Source organism: Eumetopias jubatus, unplaced genomic scaffold, assembly GCF_037043125.1.
Source record: "Eumetopias jubatus isolate StellerSeaLion01/CBP00866 unplaced genomic scaffold, mEumJub1_p1.0 scaffold_10, whole genome shotgun sequence".
NCBI classification, from domain to species: Eukaryota; Metazoa; Chordata; class Mammalia; order Carnivora; family Otariidae; genus Eumetopias; species Eumetopias jubatus.
The window spans coordinates 127,168,695-127,196,028 of NW_028274816.1; the positions used below are offsets into that span (position 1 = coordinate 127,168,695).

Consider the following 27,334-nt stretch of genomic DNA (forward strand, 5'->3'; position numbering starts at 1 on the left):
TTTCCAGTTCTCCTTCCCTGGCCCCGGGAGTCACACACGGAGGGTGTCCTGGCCAATCCCCGACTACCTGAATCCCTGCAATGCTCAGGTGGAGAAAACCTGCAGCTCGGGGTGGGCGAGTGTTGCTTTTCTGGGCCTAAACCGCTCAAGTCTGCTCAGTACACAGAGGAAAGGTGGGCATGTGCCCCTGCCCGCTCCAAGGACTGGCCCCCCTTCCTCTCACTCCTGGCCCTGCCCCCTTCCCGCTGTTTGCTTCCCCCAGCCCTATGAGGACCGCTTCAAAAAGTGTTGGTCTAGGGCAGTGCTTCTTTTTGACTTGGAGACATAGGCAGTCCAGAAGTCTGGAGACCCTCGGTATGGCACCTTACTTTATGTCTCTGCACCTTTGCACTTGTGGCTTTTCTTTGCCTGAACACCATGTCCTTCTTTCTGTGGGGGAAACACCTGTTCATCTTGCAAAACCCTGCAGGAGCACTGCTTCTTTGGTCAAGCCATTCCTGATGGTTCTGCCCGTGAGAATTATAGTAATCATCATTAAGTACCACTGATTAAGCAATTGGGCATTTGCTGTATGCAGAGCACTTGGTATACCCTGCCTCGTTTACTCCGCGTGGCATCCCTTAAAGGGACAGATCAGGAAACCCGGGATGAACAGCTGCCCACATTCTCACAGCTGGGAAGGGACCGAGCCAAAGGTAAGATCATCCAGTGGACTCCAGTCTGAGCCCTTCATCTTAACCAGCCTGCTGGACTTACAGAGGAAGGACATGTTCTTTAGCTCCCCTGACATACACTATGTCGATAATTACAAGAACTGTTGGCTGCAGTAGCCCAGATGGGGCAGTGAAGTGAGACCACCAATGTCCGTCTGTGTCAGGGATCACCAGGAAGGTGTCCACAGCCTCATCCTCCTGCCCTGTGTCCTGCATCAGAGACTCTTGCTTGCTGTCCCTTCTTTAGGGAAGTACAGCAGCACGTCCCCAACCCCTACCAAGCCTGGCCTTGGAGTGGGTGCCCAGTAAATAGGTCTTGAACGAAGTAGGTCTTCTCATTTTTCATTAAGTAAATATTGGTGTCACTGATTGGGCATCTTGTGTCCCCAAGCCTATTGTCATTCTTCGAGGTGGTGACTTTGCCCTGTGGCCCGCCTCCGTGTTCCTAGCACCTGGTGCAGAATGTCTCAGATAGGCTGGGACCCTGAGCAGAGAGTTGGGTCTTGGTCCACCGCTGCCACTCCCATTCCCTCCACAAAGATAGGAAGGGCATGAGTTCTTCCCCTCAGCCCCTGGGCACATCCTCAGGAGGTGCCCTCCTGCCCCCTCGCCTCCCCTCCGGTCTCTCCTGTGTGGCGGCCCTGCCCTCCTGCCCTCAAACCCTCTCGTTGGCAAACTGCTGTGGGCATCTCCTTTCATACTCAGGGTTTGTTTTTGATCTAATTACCATTCTTGCCTATCCCCAGTCAGCTCCGTTTCACTTAGATGCCACAGAGCTCAGTCTTTTTTTTTTTTTTTTTTTTTAAGATTTTATTTATTTGACAGAGAGAATGAGAGAGAGAGAGAGAGCACAGGGAGGAGAGGGGCCCAGGGAGAGGGAGAAGCAGGCTCCCCGCGGAGCAGGGAGCCCGATGCGGGTATCGATCCCAGGACCCTGGGATCATGACCTGAGCCGAAGGCAGATGCTTCACCGACTGAGCCACCCAGGCGCCCCCAGATCTCAGTCTTGCTGATCTTCTGTGCTCTTCCCTCACAGCCCCACGTGCTGTGGCAGTGGCCTTCTCTGTCCAGAGGGTCGCACCCCACACTCCTGCCTCCTGCCATGCTAAGGTGGCACCGCTGGTCTTTGTGGGGCCCGGTGGCTGGCAGGTGTCAGAGCCAGCACTCAAAACATCTGCCTTGTTCCCTGAACCCCTCTTCTGGACACATAGCACCTGGGCTGTCCCCAGACTGATCTGAGGCGGGGGGGCTTCGGGATATGGTGGGGCCACCTGAGTTTGCACTGCAGTGGCTTCAGGGCCGGCTGTGCTTTCTCCAGGCTGCAGACGGGCTGGTCTGTGCACACCTACCAGACAGAGAAGCAGAGGAAGAGCCAGTGCCTCAGCCCAGCCGAGGTGGAGGCCATCCTGCAGGTCATCCAGAGGGCAGAGCGGCTGGATGTCATGGAGCAGCAGAGAATCGGGTAAGGGCTGCTTCTGAGCTGGGGCGGGAGGGAGCAAGATCCTTGAGAGGGAAGCAAAGTCATTTAGTGTCAGTTGGGGGGGGGCCGCTGAGAGTGGCACCCTGGGTCCTAGCACTGGCTTTCAGCGCAGGGAGTGAGTCCACTCTGCCCAAATACCCCTGGGGTGTAGATGCATAACCCAGCCCTGCAAAGCGTCCGTACACTCCTCTGTGAGAAGTGGATAGTGGCTCCTGCGTGGGCCCGAGGCCGTGGGGGGATGAATGAGCATCGTGAGGGGCTCTTCAGTGCCACACACGTGAGGGTCAGCCATGGTCCAGTCGCAGGAGGGATTTGAGTGGAAGTTGAGCCTGGACGGTCCTGCCCCAGCAAAGACTCCCAAGAAGAGATGCTCTCCAGCTTGTTCTAAGCTCTTCTGCTGGCCTCCAGCATCCCAAGCTGACCCCTATACAGCCTTCAGACAGTTTGGTCGTGTCTCTTTTTGTTTGTTGAGTTACCAAAGCAATTCATACCTCCTAGAAAATTGGAAAGACACAGAAAAACACAAGTAGGGAAACACAAATGCAGTGCCTCGCTTCTGGCAGGATTTAATTTGATTCTGATCTCCTTGTTCTTCTTTTCATCTTTTTCATTAAATATGTGATCATTTAAAAAGTCAGACACTGTAGAAATGCACAGTTCTAAAAGCGAAAGCACCACTGCAAGGACCCTGCTGTCCAGTTTGTTATATGTGCCTCAATAATATGGACGTATTACTGTCGTTTTATTACAAAAAGGGTGTATATCAGCTTTTTTTCCCCATATAAGCTGCCTGACCCTGCCCTCTCCTAGGGTCCTACAAGGAGCTGTGCAGCCCCCCACACTCATGACTGACAAGCCAGCGCCGCATCCCTCAGGCTCCCCCAGGAGGGCATGCTGGGAGCCGGTGGGGGTGTTTCATGTGGGCTCCCTGATGCAGCAGGAAGGGTTTGCACCCCGTCATCCATCTGTCTGGCCCCCACTGTGAACACTGGGTTTGACAGAGATGTGGAATGACCCAGAAGGCGGTGCCTCAGACTAAGTGTCTCAGAAGGACAGGTGTATCCTGTATGTTTCCATGAGTTAGAAGGGTTGTACCCACAGGGCCCCTGTGAACAAGCAGTTCAGGCCAGAGCTCAAGCTGGGCTTATTCCTGGGGCCTTGCAGGTTCCTGGGTGAGGGACAGTGTGGAAGGGACCTCTGCGGACATCAGAGGGCGTGTAGGTAGAGGCAGCTCCCCCTTGGCCCCCAGGCAGAGCCTGATCACCTCCAGGGAGTGTGTAGGGAGGGGGGGGTCTCCGTGTTGGGCCCTAGGCTCCACCTCTTAGGAACTGTGTAACGCTGGTGGGAAGTGACTTTATATCTCTGAGCCTCAGTCTTCTTATTGTTAAAATGGAGGGAAATAGCCTCCTCCTCCCTGGGAGGTTGAGATAATGTACCTGCACTCTGTCCTGTGTTCCTTCATTCAAGAATTTTCCCTGAGTGTCCCCTGGGGACTGGAGACACAGTGGCCAACAAAACAGAAGTGGCCACCAGTTTTGTGAGGGTTGTAGTGTTGCTATGAAAAGAGGGAGTCACAGTGGGCTGAGGGGCCATGGGATCCTGAGGAGAGTCACCTATCCTAGGCTTAGCAGGTTCAGGGATGGCTCCTGGACACTTGGCATCAGAGCTTAAAGAGAAGCTCTTTTTCTTTCTTCCTCCAGCTTCTTCATCCACACACTTGCTCAGACCAAAACCTTTACATCATCCCAGATCTCTCTCTTACCTCCTGTACCCCATTTACATGGATGCTGCCTCAGTGCCCCTTCGCTGGGCCTCCCAGCATCTCCTGCTGGCTTCCTCACCTGCACTCCCTCGTTGTAGTCCTGGCTTTCCACAGCGGCTGGAGTGAGCTTTTAAAACTGCCACTTAGGGGGCGCCTGGCTGGCTCAGTCAGAAGAGCCCGTGACTCTTTATCTTGGGGTCCTGAGTTTGAGCCCCACATCAGGTGTAGAGATTACTTAAATGAATAAGTAAGTAAGTAAATAATACTTTTAAAAGTTAAAATAAAAAAATTAAAATGTCCCTTAGATCAAATCCCTCCTCTACTTAAAACTCTTCAGTGGCTTCATGTTGATCTTAGAAAATAATTCAAACTCCATTTTGTGTCCTACAAAACCCATGTAATCTGCCCCTCCCCGCCCCTCCAGGGAATGGCCACACCGGCCTCCCTGCTGTTCTCATGTGCCAAGGCCTTTGTCTTTGCCCCCCCGCCAGCTGTTCCCTCTGCCTGGAGTGCCCCCCCGCCGCCCTGCTCTTCACCTGGTCTGGCCTTGTTATCCTTTAGCTGTCAGGTCACACGTTCTCAGGGAGGCCTTCACTGATCACCACCTGCCATGCTGCCTCTCAGTCTTCTCCCCACACACTTACTTGAATTCATAGCACTCCCCCTGTCTGAAGTCAGTTTGCTTGTTGACTTTTTATGGACTTTATCTTTATTGAACATACGTTCTTTGAGAGCAGGGACCATGTCTGTCTCTGGCTTGTTTGCTACAATATCCCCAGGGTGTGGCACATCGTAGGTACTCAATTAATAGTTGGTGAGCAAATGAATGATTAGGAGGTAGCCTGGAAAAGGGGTGGGGCAGGGAACAGTATCCCAGCTGAGGGAACAGCACATGGGCCATAGTATAGCACTGGGGCCTCATGGCAGCCATACCTGGGCAGTGGTCAGGTTGGAGACAGGAAACACATTCCATCTGACTCTGTGTCCTGTGCTGCAGACGACTGGTGGAGCGGCTGGAGACCATGAGGCGGAACGTGATGGGGAATGGCCTTTCCCAGTGTCTGCTCTGTGGGGAGGTGCTGGGCTTCCTGGGAAGTTCATCAGTGTTCTGCAAAGACTGCAGGAAGGTAAGGCCCTGCTCTGGCTACCCAATCTGGACCTGCTCTGCAGTTTTGCACTCTGGCTCCCAGGAGTGTATGTTGTATGTGTCTTTGTGTGTCCTTGTGTGCATGTGTGTGCATATGGTATCCTGTGCTTCTTGGCAAGAAGAATTAGGGCCTAAGGTTTAATGGCCTGGCTTCTAGGGCCAACTCCGGGAAATGGACCTCTGGGTCTCACAGGCCTGGGTATGAATTCATACCCAGCTTTTCCACTAGCTGGATGACTTCAGAAAACTTGTTTACTATGTTGAGCCTCATCTTCCTCATCTGTAAAATAGGGGTAATGATAACGTGTACCTTAGAAAATTGTGAGGATTCAATATTATATGCATAGGTCTTAAAAACCTTGTCTGGCACATTAGTACTCAGTAAATTTTATTAGTTATTAAGGAAATAAAATTCTCCTCAGGGCCAAATGGTATGCTAGGGTTATACTTCTTATTCTGTTGGTCTGCTCTCGATCCCTGATCCCTCAAATGAGAATGATCCTTGCTACAAAGTCAAATGGATTTTTCCCTTTTCTTATACTCCACTGATAACTGTAAATGGTGCCACATATTAAATTGTTTCAGATTAAGTCCCAGGCTTAAAATAACTTTTTATTTTTCCTGGAGTTTCTCTTTGCCTTTCTTTTCTTATTGAGCCAAATGTGCCTTCCAATCCTTAGGATTATTTAGCATCTCAATTTTACTGTCTATTGCATGGAGCCTACATTTTTGTCCCCTTTTAGACCTTTAGTCATACTCCAGCATAGACTAGTTGCTGCATAGCTGTCATCATGGGACTTCCTTTTACTGCCCTCCTAGGTTAGAGAGCTCTTCCCAAGATACCATATCTTCCTCTTTCCTTTGTTTTTCACTCTAGTTTTACTGGTACCCATCTTCCATGTGTTTTAAGCCTCGAGTTATTTTGGTCAATAAGACAGAGATAGAAACTTCTCTCTTGAGATTATGTTGGGTGAAGGAACTGAAACCAAATAATGATCGAATAAATAATAACATTTCAGGAAGTAATACATTCTAGGAAGAAATAACAGGAAACAGAAGATTGGGGATGGGGTGGTGTGGGGTGGCTAGAGCTGAGAGGACCATAGAGTATAGAGAAGTCAAAGAAGTACTTAGCCACATGAAAGCCATTGGCCACCTTGATAAGGTAATTTTGAGTGGCATTCAAAAGCTGGATGAGAGAACCCAAATGCAAAAAGGTCAATATACCAAACTAGTAAGTGGAAAAACCAGGATTTCAGCTAAGATCATTTCCCCCCCTGCTGTGTGACATGAGGTGAACTGGGTTAAGGAATGTGGATTTGCTGGTGAAGGGTCCCAAGAATGGTGGAGATGTGGCAGGGGCCTGGGTGGCAGGATAGGGGTGGGCACTTGTGTGCCAACTCCTACTTAAGCCCTCCATAGGCCTTGGACTAGATACCAACATGGGCAGTAGGCAAAGGGTCTCGGAATGTCTTGCTCCCAACCCTTGGGCAGATTGGGTTATACTTTGTGACTTCTGCCTGAGAGAGTAGGGCCCAGCAGCCTATTTCCTCTTTCTGCCTCTCAACCCACAACTGCTGTAAATGTTTAGGTTTGCAAGACCATGATGAGGGGGCAGAGCCATGTCTCTTCCCCTGAAAAAGTCTGGGACCTCTGCTGTAGGGGTAGGCTGCTGTCCTGACCGCTGAAGGGTCCCTAGAGAGCCTTTCCTAGACAACAGTGGCAGTCCCAGGGGAGGATCTCAGCTGCATGAGGAGGGAGGGTAAAAAATGTTCTTCTAGATGCTCTTAACACTCCCCACCCCACTGTACCCTGGAGTACTGGGCAGTTCCAGTTTTGTTTTTTTTAAGATCTTATTTATTTATTTGAGAGAGAGTGAGAGCTAGAGAGAGAGAGCACACACAGAGGGAGAGGGAGAGAGAGAAGCAGACTCCCCACTGAGCAGGGAGCCTGATCCAGGGCTCGATCCCAGGACCCCGGGATCATGACCTGAGCCTAAGGCAGACGCTTAATCGACTGAGCCACCCAGGTGCCCCTGGGTTGGTCCAGTTTGAAATTGTTCTTATTTTGCAGCAGGCTGAGGACCTGGTCTTGGCTTGAGCAGCAAGGTGAAGAGGCCTTTGGGTTTCCAAGGGAAGTTGCTCCTGGGTAGAAGTGGGAGGAGAGGGTACTAGCAGGCATTTGGGTGTTTTCTTCTCCATCCTTGAGAAGATTGTGTCATTCATTCATTCATTCATTCATTCATCCATTCATTCTGCAAATAGTAGAGGGCCCGCTGTGTGCAGGCCCTGTTCTAGGTGCTGGCAGTACCATGAGCAAGAGAGACAAAACCCTTGCTCTCATGGAGATTTTTTTTCCAGGAGTGGGAAAAGGGAGACAACAAACAAACAAAATACTATCCAATAGACTGAGGGCTCTGTAGTGAGTTAGAACAGAGCAGTGTGGTAGGGTACAACTAGGAGGGCCTCTCTGAGCTCAGACCCGAGTGCAAGCAGGAGCCAGCCCTGGGAAGATCTATATGGAAAAGTGTTCCAGGCACAGGGAGCAGCGAGCATGAAGTTCCTGAGGTGGGAAAGCAGCTGGGCAGGTTCGAGGAACTGATGAAGGCATCTGGGGCAGAGGCGGGCATGCCGATCACACAGGAGCTTCGTAAGTCAAGGTCAGGAGTTGAGATTTGATTTCGTGGGATGCCAGTGGAGTGTTCTAAGCAGGATGTGACATGATCTGATTTGTCTTCATAAGTGATGAGCCTCGCTGCTGTCTGGTGAGTAGATGGCAGGGGGACATAAAGTGACCGTGGGAGGCAAGTTAGCACTGCCTGTCTGTCATTGGGGATGAGACGGTAGGGCTGGAGATGAGGCAGCACAGCACGGGAGCCCCATGGTCTAAGAGAATCCCATCTTCTCCGCAGCAGGTGGGTGATGGAGGGTCACTCGGTCCGTCCTGTGTGATGGGGGGCCGTGGTCCTCCTGTGCCTGCCAGTAAGTGCTGTCTCTGTGCACGCGGGCGTGGGTTGCAGTCTGAGTATGGGGGCAGGAGCAGGCTGCAGAGGGGATGCTGGGAGATCTCTGACATGGGAAGTGTCCAGATCTAAGTCTCAGATGCTACTGGCCACACGGAGCTGTCCCCAGCAAGAAGCTGGCACATTCAGCAGCCACAAGCTAATGAGTGCGCCAGTAGAGCCGGCGGGGGGGTGTGTGTGCTTGGTGCGGTGACCCCCTCCGTAATTGGGTCTGCACGCCCAGGCTGCCAGTCCTCATTATCGGAGGGCTGTGGTGGGAAGGGAGAGGGGCTGGCTGCTTAATTAGAGAGGCCTGGCACTTCTGATTGCTTAGGAGCTGAGTCAGCCAGCTTTTGGTTTGATTGGGAATCCGTCTTCAGCAACCATGGGGGAGGCCAGACAGGGCTGCTGGAGAACCAGCCTGAGCCCGGGATGGCATTGTCACCGTGCAGGGGAAGCCATCACAATTTTTCTGGTCTCAGCCAAAATGTGTTCCACGGTGTGGTCACAGAGGGGCCTGCCTATGAAACAGTGGTCTCCATAATGTGTGCCGAGTCCCTGGAGAAAAGGGACTCTTTCTACTCTGCTCAAAGTCCTTAGAGGAAGTCTAGCTTGTTGGGGGATCAGGCGTCCCACCTGAAGTAGGGAAGCACGGAGGGAAGGGGCCACACTTGAACCTGATTCCTTGATTCCTGCCCCCAACCAAGGCTCTGAGGAGGTGTGTCCTGCGGAAGTCAGCCCAGACCCACAGCCCGGGAGCTGGCAGGAACCCTGGGGCCACTCATCCCATCCTGAGGGCCCACTCTCATGACCTCATCTGGCCTTAATCACCTCCAAACACCATCCCAGTGGGGGGTAGGACTTTAACACATGAATTTGGAGGGGGCACAGTCAGTCCCTGGTACCTACTGAACAGAAGCTCTGGGGATGGGAGCATTGATCTGTGCTTAACAAACACTCCAGGGGAAGCTGATTCTCTTTGGTTCGAAAACCTCTGCTCTAACATCCTAGCCCCAGGCCCGGCTCAGGCTCAGGCCGGAGTTAAAGGCCCTCTGCTCCCCTTGCCCTCCCCCCCGCCCCGCCACCTCCCCACCCCGACACCACACACACCCCAGCTCAGGGGCCCCGCACCCTCCCTCAGGCCATCCTTGCTCTTGCAAACAGTGGGCACCGAGGCCGTGGTCTTTCTTACCTTGCGATGTCCTTTAGGCTTTAGAAAGCTCTTTTTTTTTTTTTTTTTTAAAGATTTTATTTATTTATTTGACAGAGAGAGACACAGCGAGAGAGGGAACACAAGCAGGGGGAGTGGGAGAGGGAGAAGTAGGCTTCCCGCTGAGCAGGGAGCCCGACGTGGGGCTCGATCCCAGGACCCTGGGATCATGACCCGAGCCGAAGGCAGACACCCAACCGACTGAGCCACCCAGGCGCCCCTAGAAAGCTCTTTTTGATACTCAGGACAAAGCTGCAGGGAGAGCAGGGGTGGTGAGGCTGTTCCCCAGTCACAGCTGGAGAACAGGGGTTCATTTGAGGTCATGTGGCCTACTTGGGTCCCCCAGCGGGTGGCGGGAAGCTGGGTCCCCCAGGGGTGTTCGCGGGGCCATGCTAGGCCTCCACTCTTTCAGGCCAAAGTAGTCACAGCATTTCCCTTCCTTGGAGAAGCAGGGCCATCTTTCTAAAGAATGCAGGAGAAGAAGCATATTTACAGGTTAAATATTGAGAACTTTCCTTTAAAATCAGGAATAAGGCAAGTTCTATGCATGTTTATCACTGCTTCCATCCAACATTGGACTACCAGCCAGCCCAGTGCAATCAGGCAAAGAAAGAAATGTGGGGTGTACGGGTTGGAGAAGCGTAGCTACAGCTGGCGTTATCTGTGAATGACGTCATTGCGTAACAAGAAAGTCTGACAGAATCTAAATACTAATGGTTACAATCAGTAGGTGAATTTATTAGCAGGGTTGTTGCCTATAAGTTTAACATACGTGTCAGAAAATAAGTATTTCCATACACCTGAGACAAAAATGAGAGAAAATAAAAAGTGCAGTTTAGGACAACGGAGCCACTGATAGGCAGAGAATGGTCTTTTGAATAAATAACACAAAGCTATTTGGATATTCATATGGAAAAAGATGTACCTTGACTTACCTCATACTAGGCACAGAAATCAATTCTAGATTGATTTCAGATTTATCTATTTATTTATTTTAGAAGATTTTATTTATTTTTTTAAAGATTTTATTTATTTGACAGATTGAGAGAGCATAAGCAGGGGGAGTGGCAGAGGGAGAGGGAGAAGCAGACTCCCCGCTGAGCAGGGAGCCCAATGCGGAACTCAATCCCAGGACCCTGGGATCATGACCTGAGCTGAAGACAGCCGCTTAACCGACTGAGCCACCCAGGCGCCCCTATTTTAGAAGATTTTATTTATCTATTTGTCAGAGAGCACAAAGCAGGGGGAGCGGCAGAGGGAGAAGCAGGCTCCCCACTGAGCAGAGAGCCCAATGCGGGGCTCAGTCCCAGAGTGGGTGCCTGTGTCAGCATGGAAGATGCCTTTGGGGACCCCACACACATCCAGATGGCCCTGTCTGGAGGCCGCCCTCCCACCTCTGCTCTGTCCAGTGCCAGCAATGGGGCTGGCTGGCTGCCCTCACTGCCACGGGGGAAACGGCTTTTAGCCACTTTCCCAGGACCTTCAGAAGCAGCCTGAATGTTCTCAGGATGTTCCCAGTGCAAAAGCTAAATACTGGGGGCCAGGTCGAGCCCACCTCGAGGGGCCAGGGGCCGATGCAGGCAAGAGAATGGAGCGGCCCTCTTGGGGGACTTGCCCCTCTTTTGGAGCCAGCTCAGCTCCCTAGGCCTGTCTTTGCAAATGAAATGGGCTCTCCTTAAGGGCACTCTCTGCAGAATTCTGTCCTTCGTTCATTCTGCGGTGTATATCGGGCACCAACTGTATGCCAGGCTGTGGAGATAGCGGCGATGAACAAGGCAGGAGGCAGCCCGGCCCTTGGGAGCATTGCTAGTAACCCTGATAGTCAGTACCCCTCTCACTGACCACACAGACAGTTGTAAGGGCTTTTCACACAGCAACGTACTCAGTCCTGCTAACAACCCTATGGGGGCAGCACTGTTATCGCCCTTTTACATATGGGGAAACTGAGACACTGAGTGGTTAAAGCCTGCCCGAGGTCCCTCAGCGAGTTCATTGTGGAGCCAGGATTTGAAACCAAGCAGGCTGGTTCTGAGCATCCTGGCTAGGCACTGGGGCCCTGCCTCACCTCCGTGGAGTGGATGACGTAGGAAGTCAAGATGGACAAGAATAGCTAAATACAATAATTTCAGAAAGCGGTGGGCAAAACCATAAAGATCAGGGGGAGAGACACAGTGACAGCCAGTGGGGCGGGAGTAGGGAGGAGCTATTTTATTTTGGATGCACAGCATGAGCTCCTATAAGCTGACATTTGAGCTGAGACAGTGACAAGAAATTTACGTTGGAAGAAAGTGTCCCAGGCCCGGGGAAGGGAGGGGTGTGTGGACAAGGTACTGAGGGGGAAGAGCGAGGCACAAGTGAGAAGCAGAAGGGAGAAGGCCGGGGAGTCTGGGAAGGGAGAGGGCCCCACAAATGACCCTTCAGATCTCTGTAGTTTGCCCCTTGTTGGGCCTGCAGAGTGGGGGCTGCCCCACCCTGCTCCTTGGATGAATTTGAGTCCCGCAAAACAGGAAGCAGTTTTTTAAAATGTTGTTTTAATTTGTGGTAAAATGTACATCACATAAAACTTACGGTGTTAACTGTTTTTAAAGGGTACCGTTCAGGGGCATTAAGTCCATTCACATGGTTGTCCTACCATCACCATCCATCTCCAGAACTTTCTCATCTTGTGAAACCGAAACTCTGTACCCATTAAACACTCCCATTCCCACCCACCCCAGTCCCTGGCACCCACCAGCCTACCCTCTGCCTCTGGGAGTTTGACTTCTCCAGGTGCCTCATATAAACAGAAGCATGCAGCGTTTGAAAGAAGTGACTGGCTTCTTTCACTTAGCGTGATGTCTCCAGGGTCCATCCATGTGGGAGCCTGTGTCAGATTTTCCTGCTTTTCTAAGGCCAAATAATATGCCACTGGGTGTACCTAATCCACGTTGTCGATCCATGACTCGGTCGATGGGAACGGGGGTTGCCTCCACATTCTCGCTGTTGTGAATAGTGCTGCGATGAATAGGTGTGCAAATCTCTCTTCGAGGCTCTGCTTTCCATCCTTTCCAGAAGTGGGATTGCTGGGTGGTGTGGTGATCCTATGTCTCATTTCCTGAGGAGCTGTTCCGCGGGTCTCCGCGGCGGCCGCAGCGTTTTCACAGTGCCACCGACGGTGCCCGAGGGCTGGGAGGGGGCGGTGTGTTTCGCGGAGCCCGCCTCCTGGATGGACGCCGGGTGAAGGTCATCCACGCGCCCCGTCCATCAGCGGCCCTGTCCTCTCCACACCTTGTCCTTTCTCCTCCTCGACCTAACTCAGATGTGGAAGACGTGTAGTTCGTGCCTCATGACCAAGATGAATTTTTTCATTCAGCTATTCATGTTTCCTCAGTTCCCGGGAAGAGTCACTTAACTTGTCTGCACCGCAGGCCTGCTCTGGCTGCTTGCGTGTCGCCCAGGCTTTTTGGCAGTTGACTGGCCTGCTGTGGCCAAGCTCGGGCGATCGGGCCACACGCCACACATGCGGCGCCTTGGAGCATCTGCCTCGCTCCGGCGTCTTAAGAACGGAGTATCTCGGTGAGGGCACGCTTCTCTCACGTGCTGTTCTGGTGCCTGTGGCGTGTCTTTCCTGCCCCCACACTGGCCTCTGTCTTGCCGTTTTGTGCAGTTCAGAGCCCGTTCCGTTCACCCTGTCGTGCCGCTGCCCTTGACCTCAGCATCTTCAGGACAAAGGCAGCAGAGGAGCTGCCAAGCGAGGGTGGCCTCTGGGAAGCACGCAGCCTCCTGAGGTCAAGGCCTGGGGCTTCCGAGAGAGAGAGAGAGAGAGAGAGAGAGAGAGAGAGAGAGAGAGGATTTGTGGCCATTGGGTCACCCCCACAACCCTTGGAGCCTCTCCCACTAGCTCAGCTTCCCGCCGAGCCCTGCCCCCTGGAGCTCACGGCTGGTGAAAGTGCTGCGCAGCGTGAGAATGTGTAGCAGAGGTGTGGGGTGATCTGGAGCGCTGGGCCGCAGGAGAGCTGGAGGGCTGCAGAATAGAGCTAGTTCTCAGCCGGGCCGGGCCAGGAGGGTGAGCACCCAGGTGCCAGGGGAGGGCGTTTCAGGAGACACAGCTGCGCAGAGGCAGGGTGAGAGGAAGAGCTATGACTGGCGGGGCCAGAGCTGGTGGTGGGGGTGTGGGGGAGTGCCGGGGGAGCGAGGGAGGGGGAGGGGGGAGAGGCAGGCTGTGGGAGGGAAGGAATGGGGCTGGGCTGCTGAGGATCCTGTAGGCAGCAAAGCCATCAAAGGGTGTGAAACAGGGAATGACAAACAGGTGGGTCTTTGGGGAGGTTCCTTCCAGAGGCAGATTTGGAGAAGGGAATGTGTAGTGGGTTGGAGAGCCTGTTGGATGCTGAATTATCCAAGTAGTAATAATGAGGGCCTGAATTCAGAGAGGAACAACCAGGATGGAGACTCAAAAGACAGGAGTATAAATAACAAAAGCTACCAGTGATGGAGAGCCCACTGGATTACCAGCCACCCTGGGAGGTCATGATCCCCACTTTGCAGGTGAGGAAACACCTCGCCTGGCCACACAAGGGTCAGTGGCAGGGTCTGATGGCCTTGCCCGGTGCTATGCTTGTACTCAGGGCCTGGCATGCAGGGCTGGGCTGGGGCAGGAGCGGGACTGGTTGGGGCATATTGGTGCAGATGGGACCGAGGTTGCTGGGGGAAGCCATGTGGACCGTGTGGTCTGTGGGCAAGATCCCAGGCCGCGGCATCTGAAGAGGGACCCTGGAGGGAGATGAGCAGCCCAGAGGTGGATGTCAGCAGCGGGGGGATGAGGGGGGCGACTGAAGTGACATGGGAGAAAGTGAAGGTCTGGGTTGAGTAGAAGACTCCCACCACATGCGGCATGGTGGGAGGGAGGTTCTCCCCTTGACCCTGCGTAAATGAATTATCCAGAGACATTTCTGTGACTTATTGTTCCGACGTGGGTGTCATGCTTTTGAAGTATCAGGGTCTCTCTGTGTAGCAGGTGAACCAGGACGGGTCACTGGGCACCTGTTACCTGTCAGGTCACCCAGGTGTGACAGGGGTCACACTGAGAAGGATTGATTCATAAAAATGTCAGGGAAGCTGCCCAGTAGGGTGTTGGGGGCGGTGCAGAGGCCGTTGGAGAGGGCTGGGCCTCCAGGGAGTGGTGGTTCTCCTCAGTTCTGAGGTAGGTGCCACCCCGTCCTCCTCATTGTCCCTTGTGGGGCCACCTTCAGCAGGGCCACCAAGAGCTCAGGGCTTTTGTGCTCTCTCTTGACCATGCCCCTACTTGGGCTTCACCATGAGCCCCGACTCTACCATCGCCTGCACCTGCAGCTCCGAGTGTGTTTCCAGAACTGTGGAAACAGGCTGTGCACCTGGGAGCTTACTCTAAGCATCCTGGGGACCCTGCCTGTGCCCTTTTCCTCTACTGCACCAGGCACCCAAGAGCTGGGTGGCACTTGACCAGGGGTTGATACCTATTTTTGTACAACCTTTGAACTAGAATGGTTTTTACATTTGCAAGTGGTTGGAAAAAATCAAAACAAGAATATCCTGTGATACATGAAAGTTACACGAAATTTCAGTGTCAATGTCCATCAAGTTCTGTTGGAACAGGCTCCGCCCGTTCACTTACATATGGCTACTTTGGCTTGACAGAGAGCCTAAAATGCTTACTTTCTGGCCTTTTACCAAAAAAAGTGTGCCAACCCTTTCCCAACCCGTTAGCCCCCACCCAAGGCGCCAGGCCACTCGGAAGTGGGAAGGGGTGTGACTTCCTTCCCCTCCCTGCTGTGTGTTGCTGGGGCTCCAGGGTATTAAAGGATTTAGGAAGGTAGCCTCCCCTTATCTGTATTGGTTCTCTTCTAGAATTTTTTCCTCCTGGAATTTTAAAAAAGTACTTTTCACCATTGCACAGAGGTGAAGAGTCCTGGCTTTGGGCTGCCTGGCTTCGCCGCCTCCCTTGGGCAAGTTGCCTCTCCCCTCTCTACCTCAGTTTCCTGACCTGGAAATGAAGACTAGTGATCGCGCCTACCTCACAAAGGGGCGGGAGAGGCGGAAGGAGTGAAGTGTATGGCCCGCCTGGCGTATGGTAACTGCACAATAATTCTAGAACTCAAACAATACAGAGCATATAAAATTCAGCTCCACACCTCCATCCTTCACAGCCTGGGCGTTTGTCCTTCTGCACACGCGTGCAAGTGCAGGTGTGTATACATACATAACTTTAAATGGGACCATAAAATACTCTTCACTCTGTAGTCCTTTTTTTTAACCTTTTTTTTTTTCCACTTAATAAATCAAAGATGCCCTTCTTTGGGGGCATCAGTTAGATTTGGAAATCTAATTCCATCTGTAGGAGCTATATTGATGTAAGAGAATTTGTCACGCTTCACTGTGGCCCTTCTCTTCCAGGCTGCTCACACACACCATCTGGGGGTCAGCACTGGGGCGGGACGCCGGGCCCAGCCCTCTCACCCCTATCCCCGTTAGGTGTGGCTTCTTCCTTCAGCCCCACCTCTCCCAGGGCCACAGCTGCAGCTCAGCATCTGCTGCTTTCCTCTGCTCAGGCTTCTCCTGCGCACACGTGTGTGCACATCCACTCCCCTCCCCCCACCAAGCCTGAAATCCAGTCGGGGCCATGGGTCAGGTTCTTTCCCAGAAAGGAGTCCGAGGATGGACACAGCTAGTGGGGTGCGGCGGGGGCGGTGGGGCCAAGTCTGTGGGTGAGAGCCGTCCACATCTGTCAGTGGCACCTGCAGTGAGGGGGCCTGCAGTCAGGAGACTGGCCACAGGTGCAGCTCTTTCTGATTCCCCCAGGGGACCCCAGAGCAACATCTCTTCTCCACTCCCGGGCCTCGGGCCTCCCCTGTGGCGGGGAAACGGTCAGGTGAGAGGGTCTCTCGGGCCCTTCCAGCACTTTCCTCCTGTGAAGCTCAGGTTGCGTCAGCCTTTGCAGCATTCCTGCCCCGGACCTGCTCCCCAGGGGCCATTGGCGGCCTCGCAGATCATGGAGCGGCAGCTGAGGGCTACACCTCATTTCTCAAGCCTCCAGAACGCAGTGGGGCTTGTTGTTTTAAAGCCGCAGTTTACTTCCCAGTGTGCTTTGGCTCAGGCCGTGGTTGCGTCCATGTCGTCTCAGCAGGAGAAAGCCAGTGTGGGGGTTGGCATGTCCTTCTGAGAGCCCCTCTGCCTCGGATGTTTCTCTGATGCCACATGGCCCTCACAGCCCCCCTCGGAGGTAGGTAGGCAAAAGGCAGTGATTTTACCCATTTTCCAGATGGAGAAGTAGGCTAAGCGAGAACTCTCACTGCTCGGTTCAACACTGCCCACATATCCTGTGGGAAGTAGAGCTAAAGACATGTAGGAGACCCCCCAAAGGAAGGTGCTGTCTGGCGGCGGCTTGCCAGTGGGGTACCAAAGTGCATCGCCCCTAGAGCCCCCACCATCATAGGGCACAGCGCCAAACACCAGCCCCCCCTCCCGAAGCAGACCCATCACAGAGGGAGCCTGGGGCCTTACCCTGGTTTGTCACACCCCTGAAGTATCTGGGTGGCTGGAGGGAGGTTGCTGGGGGTTGTTGAGTGGTGGACCAGAGTCAGTGTGAGGCCAGCTCCTCACTGAGCAGGCAAAGGCTTCTACAGGCTTGGGTTGGGGTGTCGGGAACCGTGGTTGGGCCCCTTCCCTGAGGACACCTGTCCTGCACCCCCGGGGGCTCCTTGCCCTCCGGGCTCAGCGGCCCTTTTCCCAGGGTCTGGTCAGTGTAGCTTTGGGAGAACGCGGACAGCAGGAAGCAGTGTTGGCAAATCAGTTTAGTGGCTGTTACCAGGAACAGTAATTTTGTGCAGCCTCTTGTCCTCCGTTGTGGTAAATAACAGATAATGACATTTCCAGGCAGTGGTGTGGCCCTCACCTCTCCGGCTGCGCCCTGCAAGCTGCCACACTTCGGAGGGCCTCTGTTTTTCCTTTCGTGACATTTCCCTCCTGATTGTTTGCTGTTCACTGACTTTAACTCGAGGTGGATTTAGCCAGTTCTCTGTTCCCCCTCGGGGGGCTGGGGGGACACAGGGCACCTCTCCTGCTGAGGGTGGAGGGAGGAGCTGACCATCCTTCTGCGGCCCCCATTAGGCTGGCCTTCCAAACCAAGAAAGAACCAGGCCTTTCTCAGAGGCAGCTTAGGGGCTCCGCGACTTCCCTTCCAAACCCTTTCCTCACCCTTGCCATCCCGCCTTTTGTGGGAGGCGTGACTCTCCCAGGTGACAGATGGAGAGGCCTTCCAGAGACCCCTCTTGTCTAGGAACCACCCCTGCCTTGCTTGAGTTTCCAGGTGTAGCGGGGAGTGTGGCTTGGGCCCTCCGGGGAGAGCGGCCTGAGCCCCTGCAGAGCCGCCCCACCAGGCTCCTGACTGCCCCAAGCGGAGGCTCATGCGCTTTCCGGCTCACGCTGTGCTCGGTCATCTTGCTCAGGTGTGATCAGCGCACTGCTCCCTGCTGCCTATAGAATGAAGTCCGACCGCCCCCACCTGGTATCGGGGCCTGCAGTCCGTCCCCTGGGCACAAGCCGCTCACTTCAGCAGCATAAATGGAACACCTGGGCTGGGGGTTCTGAGGCCTGAGGTTTGGGGCCCCGACTCCACCTGGCCCAGACAGGTCACCGCTCTCCTCGGCGCTCTCCTGGGCGCTCTGTCCCGCCCGGCTTGGCAGGAGGGCCCCTCCTTGATTAGTAGTGATGCAGCTCCCACAATGTTTTGAAGCCCTAGGGTGTTGGTCTAGTCTGCTGTATTTTTCAAGTTAAAAAAAAAAAAAATCAGTTCCAACAAAGTATTTTTTGGCTTCAAGGTTGTTTGCTGTGTCCCAGGCACTGGAGGGAGTGGGTATTTTCACATAAACTGAGAGTAATGATAAACCTGTAAAGTCAGAGAAGGCTGTGCTGACCCCGTGGACAGGTGGGGCTCCCTAGGGGCTGGAATGTCCCATGCCTAGTTGGCGGGGGCAGGGCTGGGGGATGCGGGCGGTGGGGGGTCTCCTGACTTGAACCAGGCAGCAGTTGGTGCTGACTTGGCTTCTGGCGGACCCTGACCAGCCATCCCCAGTCTCCCAACCCTCCTGTTTCCCAACCTGGTCTCTTTGGCCAAGCAACTTGAGTTTGCTGGACTGCTGGCAGTCTCGTCCAGCTTTGGGCCCCGTGGTCATGCTCCAGGTCCCCTTCTGCCTCCCCCAGGTGCTGGCCCCTCCTGTGCTCTCTTTCTCCACCAGCTCCATCCCTAAGAATCCAAGCGTTCAAGTCCCCTTCAGACTAAACAAACATTTATTGAGCACCTAGGGCACTGTCCAGGTTCTAGAGCTCCCTCAGGGAACGAGGCAGGCAAGGCTTCAGCCCTCCCGAAGCACCTTCCAGGGGTGGTGAAATCAACAGTAGACAGCACACAGATCAATATGGAAAGTTCACTCGCTGCCCTTAAGTTCCCCAACTTCAGCCCTCCCTCTTTGTTGCTTGGCCTTCCTCCCCAGCCGTGGTCCTGTGTGTCAGCTACCACTGGGCAGCTATTCCAAGGGACTTCTACTCACACTGCAAACAGCGGCGTGTCCAAAGCCAATTATCCCGCCTGACCCTCTCTCCGCCCTGTTACCTTCACCACCATACATCCTGTTGTCCACGTTAGCAGCCTCAGAATGACCTGGAGCCTTCCTTTGCCTCGCCTCCCTTACCCAGCCAGGAGTTGGAATTCCATAGGCATCTGGGAATGTTCTGGAAAAAGAACCTTTGCTGAGAATGTGGAGGACAGATCGACCAGGAAAGTGACTGAATCACTCAGCAAAGGCATTTTTTTCTGAAACCCAGATCTGATCTGGCCCTCCCATCCTTGCGTCCCGAAAAGCTGTGGCATCCGGCGTGCACACGGTGCTTGTTGCTCAGACCCTCCCACCTTTCCTAGCTGACTTTTTGCCTGCAGGTTGACCTGCTAACGTTGGGCATTTGAATGCAAATGATGTCCTTTTTCTCCAAGGAGTCATATATAATTTTAGAGGCAATTTCAATATGTAGAAATGTCTACTCATTGTGGAAGTGCACGGGAGGAAGTTACTAGTACTTTGCTGGGGGATAAATCAAGGAAGGAGCCTTGGAGGAGGAGACATTCACGTTGTGCCTGAAGGATACATAGAAGTTTGCTGGGCATGAAGCAAGCCTGGGAAAAAGCTTGGAAGCATGGAAGTACCTAGAGTGTTGGGAGCAGACAGTGGGGCATGGGGAGGGGGCCTGAGAAGGGCTGAGGAGCAAGATTCTCAGATGTGTGTGCATGTTTTCTTCTCTCTTTGCTCCTCACCTTGGAAGCCTTGCTGGGCTTGCAGCCTGGTCCAAGACCTAGGGGGTAACAGGGCCTCAGGAAGTGTTTACTCAATGCCCTGGCCTGCAGCTGAGGTTGCTGCCCACCAACTTCTAGGGAAAGGGATGGTGGAGGCTTAATGGGAGCCTCTTGCCTCGCCTTCCCATCGAAATTTCAAGTCTTCCAAACGTGGGGCTGTGACTTCAGTGTCTTTGGGGTCAGGCCCACACCCTGGTCACATGCCCTGGAGCCATAGAGTTTCTTGAGTTGGACATACCTGGCCAAGGGCTCCTTGCATAGTCATCGCTGACCAGAGCGGGCATCCCCCGTCCAAGGTGCAGCTTGGTGGTGGCCCCGAGGAGCCAGGCTTACTTGCAGCCATTAGTTCAGTGGGTGCAGAGAGGGGCAGGGCATTTTCAAGATGCTGGATTGTGAGGACAAAAAAAAAAAAAAAGATCTAGTTCTTCTTTAGCTGTGGTTCTGAGAACCAGGTTCCTTTAACAGAACTCAAGCCAAATTTCTACCAGGTGGCAAGCGTGCCTCCCAGTGAGAAATTGTCCGTGAGAGGCCTGGGCTTCTGGAAAGCAGAGGGTGATGATGCAGCCATGGTTGGGCTGAGGGAGGCCAGAGCTGGCTTGGGGACTTCCAGTTCCTTGTGTTCATGTTCCTGGCGTGGGCAGTGTCTGTCCATTTCCTGGGCCCTAGAAGCATCCTTCTTAACAAGTGGGGGGGGGGTCACAGAGGTCCATGGGTGAGAGGTAAGATTGGGCCTGGGGTTGCAGTCCAGCGCTCCACTTCCTCCCCTTGGGTGACCCAGACAGGTTACCAAAGCTGTCTGCCCACTCATGCCGTGCCCAGCACATGGTACGTATTATATAAGCTCTTGCTTTTATTATTATGGACCTGGGTCCCCCACCCTGACTCTGCCACTTCCTTTTAACATGAACTTGGCCAAGCCACCCAACATCTCTGGGCCTCCAATCCCTCATCTACAACATTCAGATCATAAAAGCACCCTCACAGGGCTGTTGCGAACATAAATGAGATTGAATGTGGTAATGATAATGTGTGTTGAGCGCTGAGCATGGTGCCAGGCATGGAATAAAGTGCTCAATAAATGGTGGCTATTATCATTATTATGAGTTGTAATTCTAAGTAACCATGCAGCAGGGAGCAAGATGGATGGAAGCCGGCTCCCTCCACCACCTGGGCCCTCACTCCCTCCTGACAGAGTGGGGCTGGAGAGCGGCAGACCGTGTGACATGGCGCTCCTGGGAGACCACTGGCCTGAGCCTCGTCCTCCAGGGACTCGGGTGGAGCCCCCTAGACCTGCAGCTAGGAGTCTGGGGGACGAGATGTCCTCAGCCATGGCTCCGGCACTGTCAGCCCCAGGAACCCAGGCTGGCAAGAGTTCTTCCCCTGGGCTGGAAGGAGCTAATCAGGACTCAGGGATTCTAGGCTCAGGCCTTGTCGGAGCCAAGCAGGGGAGAAGCCAGCTGTGTTCAGAGCTTATGGAAATCTTGATGGTAGAACTCCATTGACCATTATATTCCTTCTCCCTCGGCCGGTTGGTTCAGTGACAAGCGAGCCCTGAGGTACACACCAGGCGCAGGAGATTTTAGGAGGGTTGTGTTCAGGGACCTGATAGAACCGTTCTCAGAGGAGTGGCAAGTTCTTACACATGTTGTTTCCCGCTTGTCTGGAAAAGAGGCAAAAATTAGAGACACAGTTTCTGGTCTGAGAGGTGATGCTGAGGAAAAGCAGCATCAGAAAGAGTTAGCGGGGCTGAGGGGGCAGGTGGGGCGGCATCTGCGCCCCCCCACCAGCCTGGCAGCTTCATCTTGCCCGAAGCAGCCCATGAGCGCGTCAGACGCACACGGTGGTGCACAGGCGCAGAGATGATCCAGAGCCACATCCAGGCACGATTTCTTATCACGTGCTTGTGAATGTTAAAAATCCAGAGCTGCTTCTGTTGCGTTTTCAACCCCCCTCTGCACTCGGGGCTCGGTGCTCACTGGCTGGAGTGAGGTGTTTTGGAAGCTAGTCTTGAAATCTGCGGTGCTTCCTTTCAACTGGGAAAGGTGGTTGGGGGTGGGGGGTGCCTGACCGGCAGATGTCAGAGGCTCATCTGGAGGGGGTGGGCCTGCTCAAAACTGGCTATGCAGCCTCCCGGAAGCCTGGGTGAATAGGGGACATCTGGCCCTGCGTGGTCATGCATCTGCCACCTGCAGCCAGGATGGAGAGAGCTGGTGTGTCCTGGGCCCGGCCTTACAGCGGGAAGCACAGAGAGAGTTGACTTCCTTCCGAAATTCTTCTCCTGTTGACTCCTGGCTTCTGTCTCAGATGGAGCAGCAGATAGCTGGCATTCTTGAGGCTGCATGTCTTTGGGCCTGAGTGACTCGGTACTTGTAGGTGCTCAGGGCTGAGGTCAGTGTGCCCCCAGCCCCACTGGCCCCTGGGCTGTGTCCTGGTGAATGGAAAGGAGGTGGCGCCCGGCTGTGTCCTCTCCCACTTGAGGCTTGACCTAGTCCACAGCTCTGGAGGAGGGGCTGGCTCTGCCGTCACTTGGGGGTGGGGGTGGGGGTAAAGGCTTGGATAAGTGTCTGGGCAGCTGCTCGGGGCTCAGCATGGGGTTCCCATCCCAGCTCCCCGTGGTCAAGTTCTTTAACCTCAAGCCTCGGATCCCTCATGTATAAAACAGGGACAATAATACCCACCTCCTAGGTTATTACAAAAATTAATAAGGTTCTACATAAAACACGTAATTTGGTGCCTGGTGTAGCATAAGTGCTCAGTGTGTAAATATTTATAATATGTACATCGGTATCTCAGCAACCTAGTCACCTGGCAGCAGGACCTAGGTTCCAGATATACAATCTGTGGAGACGAGTCCATCTCCAGCCCCTACACTCCTGGCCCACAGGGCTGGGGAAGCCCCTCCAAACCTGGCTCATGTCTCCAGGGTTGAGCAGGGCTGAGCCTATGATCTGGGGGGTCAGGGACTCAGTGACACCATCTGGGAGAGGCTGGGGGACGAGGCTGACGATCTACATTTGAGCCACAGTCGACCAAAAAGTCCTGTCTCCTGCCTATTTGTGCATGGGCTTTCAGCTTCTTGAATCCATCCTGACCCACAAAAATCCAGATCTGGTCAAAAAATGAACTTGGGGCGAGTGATTTCCCAAAGCATTTAGCATAGGCTTCCTTTAAATAGGAATTCTGCTTATCCATTGAAAATAGATTTTGACTTAGCACAATTTGATTTACATTTGGGGCGCTATCCTTCCATATATTTTTCTGTGCATATATTGACTTCTAAATAGATACAGGCACTTATACATATTTATACGGTAGAGCATCACACTATGCATACTGTTTATAACGTGCTTTTAGATTTAATTTATTGTGAGTGTTGCTCCATTTCAGGATGAATACAGCTTCACTGTGATTGTTTTCACTTTTTTTCGTTTCTGTCGTCAGCATTTTTATTGCTGCATAGCTTTCCCCAAAACGCGACCGGATTGTTCCTTGTTGAGCATTTGATCTCGAGCCCTGGGAACACATTGTGTGACACGAGGGGCACACTTGCAGGCTTGCTCCTCCCATCGCTTTGCGCAGGTGCTGCAGACATTTGGGTTGGGTCGTGTCTTCCCTCAGTCCCCGGGGCCAGACGGGGTGGACTGCTGCTCGGTGAGCAGCACAGCGGTGTGGGTCCTCACAAGGGCATCTCAGCTACAAATCGGCCTTGGATGATCGGAATGCTCGGGGAAGTCCTCTTCTAGATGAGTCTTGCCAGTTCATAAACTCCTCTGTTTGGTGGGACATTCATTGGGCCATTGAGGACAAGGGGTCATGCCTTGTTCGTCCCCTTCCTTCCTAGAACAGAGCCTTACATCTGGTGTCAAATGTTTGCTGAATTGAAGCACCAAATATTTGCAGATGAGCCATCTTCAGTATTCATTTCTACAGCGCTGCATACACGTTCTGGCCTCTGTGTGTGGAACATTTGGGCACGTTTTCATCTCTTTTGCTTGGCTGAGCATCACAAACAGGGCTTTCTGTGTGATGACCGACGATGCCGTGAAGCCCTCAGGACCTGTCGAGGGCTGTGTGGTTGTTTCCCGCTTGCTAACTGCTCCCCAGCCTCTGCTCCTGTGAGGTGTTGGCGTCTGCGTGCCCAGCAGTGTCCTTCGAGAAGCCCAGCACTGGCCCCACGCCCCCTTCCTTCTCCTGACTGGCAGCAGCTTGGGAACCCCCACAGAGCATGGGTTCTCCCTGAAATGGGCCAGGGGGCTCACAGTGAGGAGGTGAAGGCCTGGCCTGGGAGTAAAATGCTTGAGCTCAGCTGCCTGGGGGCTCACAGACCTTCTTGTACTTCTGCTTCTTGGCTGTGGTGTGGGAGGGGGAAGGTGTTGGATTGCAGTGCGGGGGCTTCAGGGAGTAGAGAGGTAACCGAAGTGGCCCGGATGATGAGGATGTCGAAGAGGGCACCTGATTGGACCGTGGAATGAGTCTGCACACACAGGTGGCCTGCAGGATGTACCCCTGGGGATGCAGGCAGAAGCGGTCATGTGGAGGGTGGGGGACACATTCCTCGCCTCCCTCATCCCCCCCCCCAGTGTCCTTAACAAAAGACCCTCAGTGTCATTTCCTCTGTGACTAGGTCCGCCTGGATTCACGCCCCATACCCTGAGCATGAGGCCCACCTGGCCAGCCGTCCTACAACCTCAGACACTCTGCCCCATGTACAGGCTCTCCCGTTGCCCTGCTGGTGAGCGCCACGTGGTGTGGACAGGAGTGCACCCTGGCTTGTGCTGCATGCTGTTTCTTTTCTCTGGGTGTCTCATCTCCCCAACAGATTGGCACGTTCTACAAAGGGCTATGTCTTGCCTTCTCAATGATAATACTAAAAGTATCTCCTATTTATTTGTTCATTCATTCATTCCACAAATATTCATTGTGCCGGTCACTGGAAACAGGAAAGTGAACAGAAATAGACATGGCCTCTGCAGCCTAGTAGAGGCAGTGATAGTCACCACACAAATGAGGGTAAAAATCTTGGCCCTGACAGTGGAGGAAAAGAGGCAAGAGCCTGTTATGGAAGCTCCAATGGGGTAAGAAATCAGGGAAGACTTCCTTGAAGAAGTGGTGCTTTTTGCTGAGGTCTGAAGGTTGCATAGGTTAATGATAAAAGAGTGTGGCCAAGCGTATCCCAGACAGAGGGAGCAGCATATTCAAAGGTCCTGTGGCAGAAGAAGCAAGTGAGGACCAGGGAGTGAAGGCAAGCCCACATGGCTAGGTCTCAGAGCATGGAGAGCAAGGGGAGAGGGGTGTGAACTGAGGCAGACGAGGAGGGTCCAGCCTGAGCAGGCATGACACGCCATGTAAAAAGCAGGTGGTCTTCATCCAGAGAACAACAGGAAGTCTCTGGAGGCTTTTAAGCTGGCAGGGACAGCATAAATGACATGATTAGATTTGCATCTTGAAAAGATCACTCCTGCTGCTATGCCGGGAACCCACTGGAGGCTGGCCAAAGTGGGGGTGAGGGGATGTGCTGGGAGGCTGCGGTGCAGGCCGGGCACTGGAGAGGACCTCAGTGCGGACCGGGAGGCAGGGAGGGTGGTGGTGGAGGGGAGGTGACAGTGCCAAGTGAGATGTAGCTTCCTCGGCTATGGATTGTTTGGTGGGAATAAGGGAGGGTGAGGACCAGAGATGGTTCCAGGTTTGGGCCTATGTGACTGATGGGTGCTGGCACCCTTCAATGAGACAGGTGTGCAGGAAAGAAATGTGGTTGTTGCTGCTCTTTATCACACAGTACGCTAAGCACTTTCATGAATCATCTCCCTTGATCCTCCCAACAGCGGGAGTCTGCCTGTTACCACCGTTTTATGGGCAAAGAAATGAGGCTCAGACGAACAAGCCCAAGGTTCATCCATATGGCAGATTGTGCTTTCCTGCCCCCAAAGCCTGTGTCCTGTGCCCTGAGCCACCCCCTCTGAGCTGGAATACATATTTGCAAAAGGAGGGCATGGAGGGAACGAAGAGAGAGCCCGTGCAGGCTGCAGCCCTGGAGCTTTGTTGCTTCTGCTCGGAGGCCGACCCAGGAGCTAGACTTGTATTGTTTAATGCCCACACAGTTGCAGGCTGCAGGAAGCAAGATACAGCCAAGGGCAGGAAGCTGGTGCTTGCTCCCCTGGGGCAATTCCGCTCAATGGAAGCCCATCTCAGGCAGGGAAGCAAGGGACCACGCCAGGCCCCGAGACCGTCCCTGACATAATGGTGCAGTGTTTCCTTTGCACCAAGTCGATATCATGGCTGGCTTGCCCTCTCTGTCCCTGGCTTTTTTAAAATGCCACCTGCCTAATTTTCTTTATTGGAACCTCGGAACAAAGACTGAGCCCATAAGGAGAAAAGGCTCATTATTCTCTCACTGATCCGAAATTTAACAGAGCAGCAATTGTATATTATTTGAACTGGAGCATGTTATCTTTTTGCTGGCCCAGATTCCCCATCCAGAGATGCTGCAGACCCATGAAGACGACAGAGAGGTGGCGAGAACTGGGGGCTCCGCAGTGTTGGCTGGTAGCCTGAAAACAGGCTTGTGCGTGGGCTGGGGCAGGCGCGTCCTGTCGCGCTACCCCGACCCTCCACAGCACTCCACAGGACAAGAGGCAGCAGGGACATTTGGGACATGCAACCCATCCCTCTTCCTGCCCTTCCAGACTGGGACTTGACCAACAGCCTTTGACCCAGCCTCTGGAGGGCGACTGGTCCAACCCGCTCCTGTCCCCAGGCTGGGCAGGTCTGCATCCCATGGTCTGGGGGAGAAGACAACACAGCTGTTCTGAACTCTCTCCTAGTTTCTTGCATTGCCCCCAGCAGCATAGATGTTCATCCAACCAGATATTTATTGAGGGCATGTGCATGCCCATCCTCCCAGCCTCACTTCCAAGTGTTCGCTTCTAGAACCCGCGTCATGCAGCTGATGAGCAGTGTGACTGCTCCCCCATCCCCAGCAAAGTCTTGTCCCAGGGTCATCCCACCTTGCCTTCTCTGCCTGTTCAAGAGGCATCAGCCACACTCCCGGGGACATGAACCCTGGAGAGCTATGGGCACCAGCTGGACTCCTGGGCCAGGGAAGGAGTTACCCAGCTCTCCTGAGGTCTAGAAGAAGGAAGCCTCCTAAATCCTGACTGTCCCCAGCTAGCTGGGGGGTCTCAGACAGTCTTGAACACTTCTGAGCCTCAGTTTCCTCATCTTTATAGTGGAGATCATGACACCCCCTCATTCATACTTTTGTCTCCAGGGTCCCAGTGCTTGGTACCTGCCATTGTCCAGTAAATGGTGGTAACTGGCCCTCTGTCCTTTCGTTATTCCTCGCACCTTCATCTTACTGGGAGGGGGCAGAGTGAGCTTGGAGGGCGAGCCATCATCCTACCCACTAAGCAGTAGGACAATCTCACCTCACTGGGAGGGCCACCCTTACTTCCACACGTGTACCATTTATACGAGATGGTGGGAATTAGCAAGGAAAACAGCCAACTGGCTTCAGGGCTTCCTTCCTCTCCCTTTACCCCCAGCAAGAAAGGCCTGTGTTGTGTTTTTCTGAGGCCCACCTTGTGGGCTTATGGGGGCCCCCTGTCCTCGGGATAGAATGGTTGTTGGGAGGTGTAGGGAGAGTCCCCAGACCAGCTCAGGGATGG

General features: G+C 53.5%; 1 protein-coding gene across 1 annotated transcript in view; it reads left to right on the top strand.

Moving 5' to 3' along the window:
* RPH3AL (rabphilin 3A like (without C2 domains)) overlaps window positions 1–27,334 on the top strand; it is a 139,914-nt gene that overhangs the window by 55,804 nt on the left and 56,776 nt on the right. Inside the window, exons 3-4 of the mRNA XM_028109225.2 lie at window positions 2,032–2,175; window positions 4,953–5,082. Coding sequence (XP_027965026.1) covers window positions 2,032–2,175; window positions 4,953–5,082 — 274 coding nt within the window. The remainder of the gene's footprint in view (window positions 1–2,031; window positions 2,176–4,952; window positions 5,083–27,334) is intronic.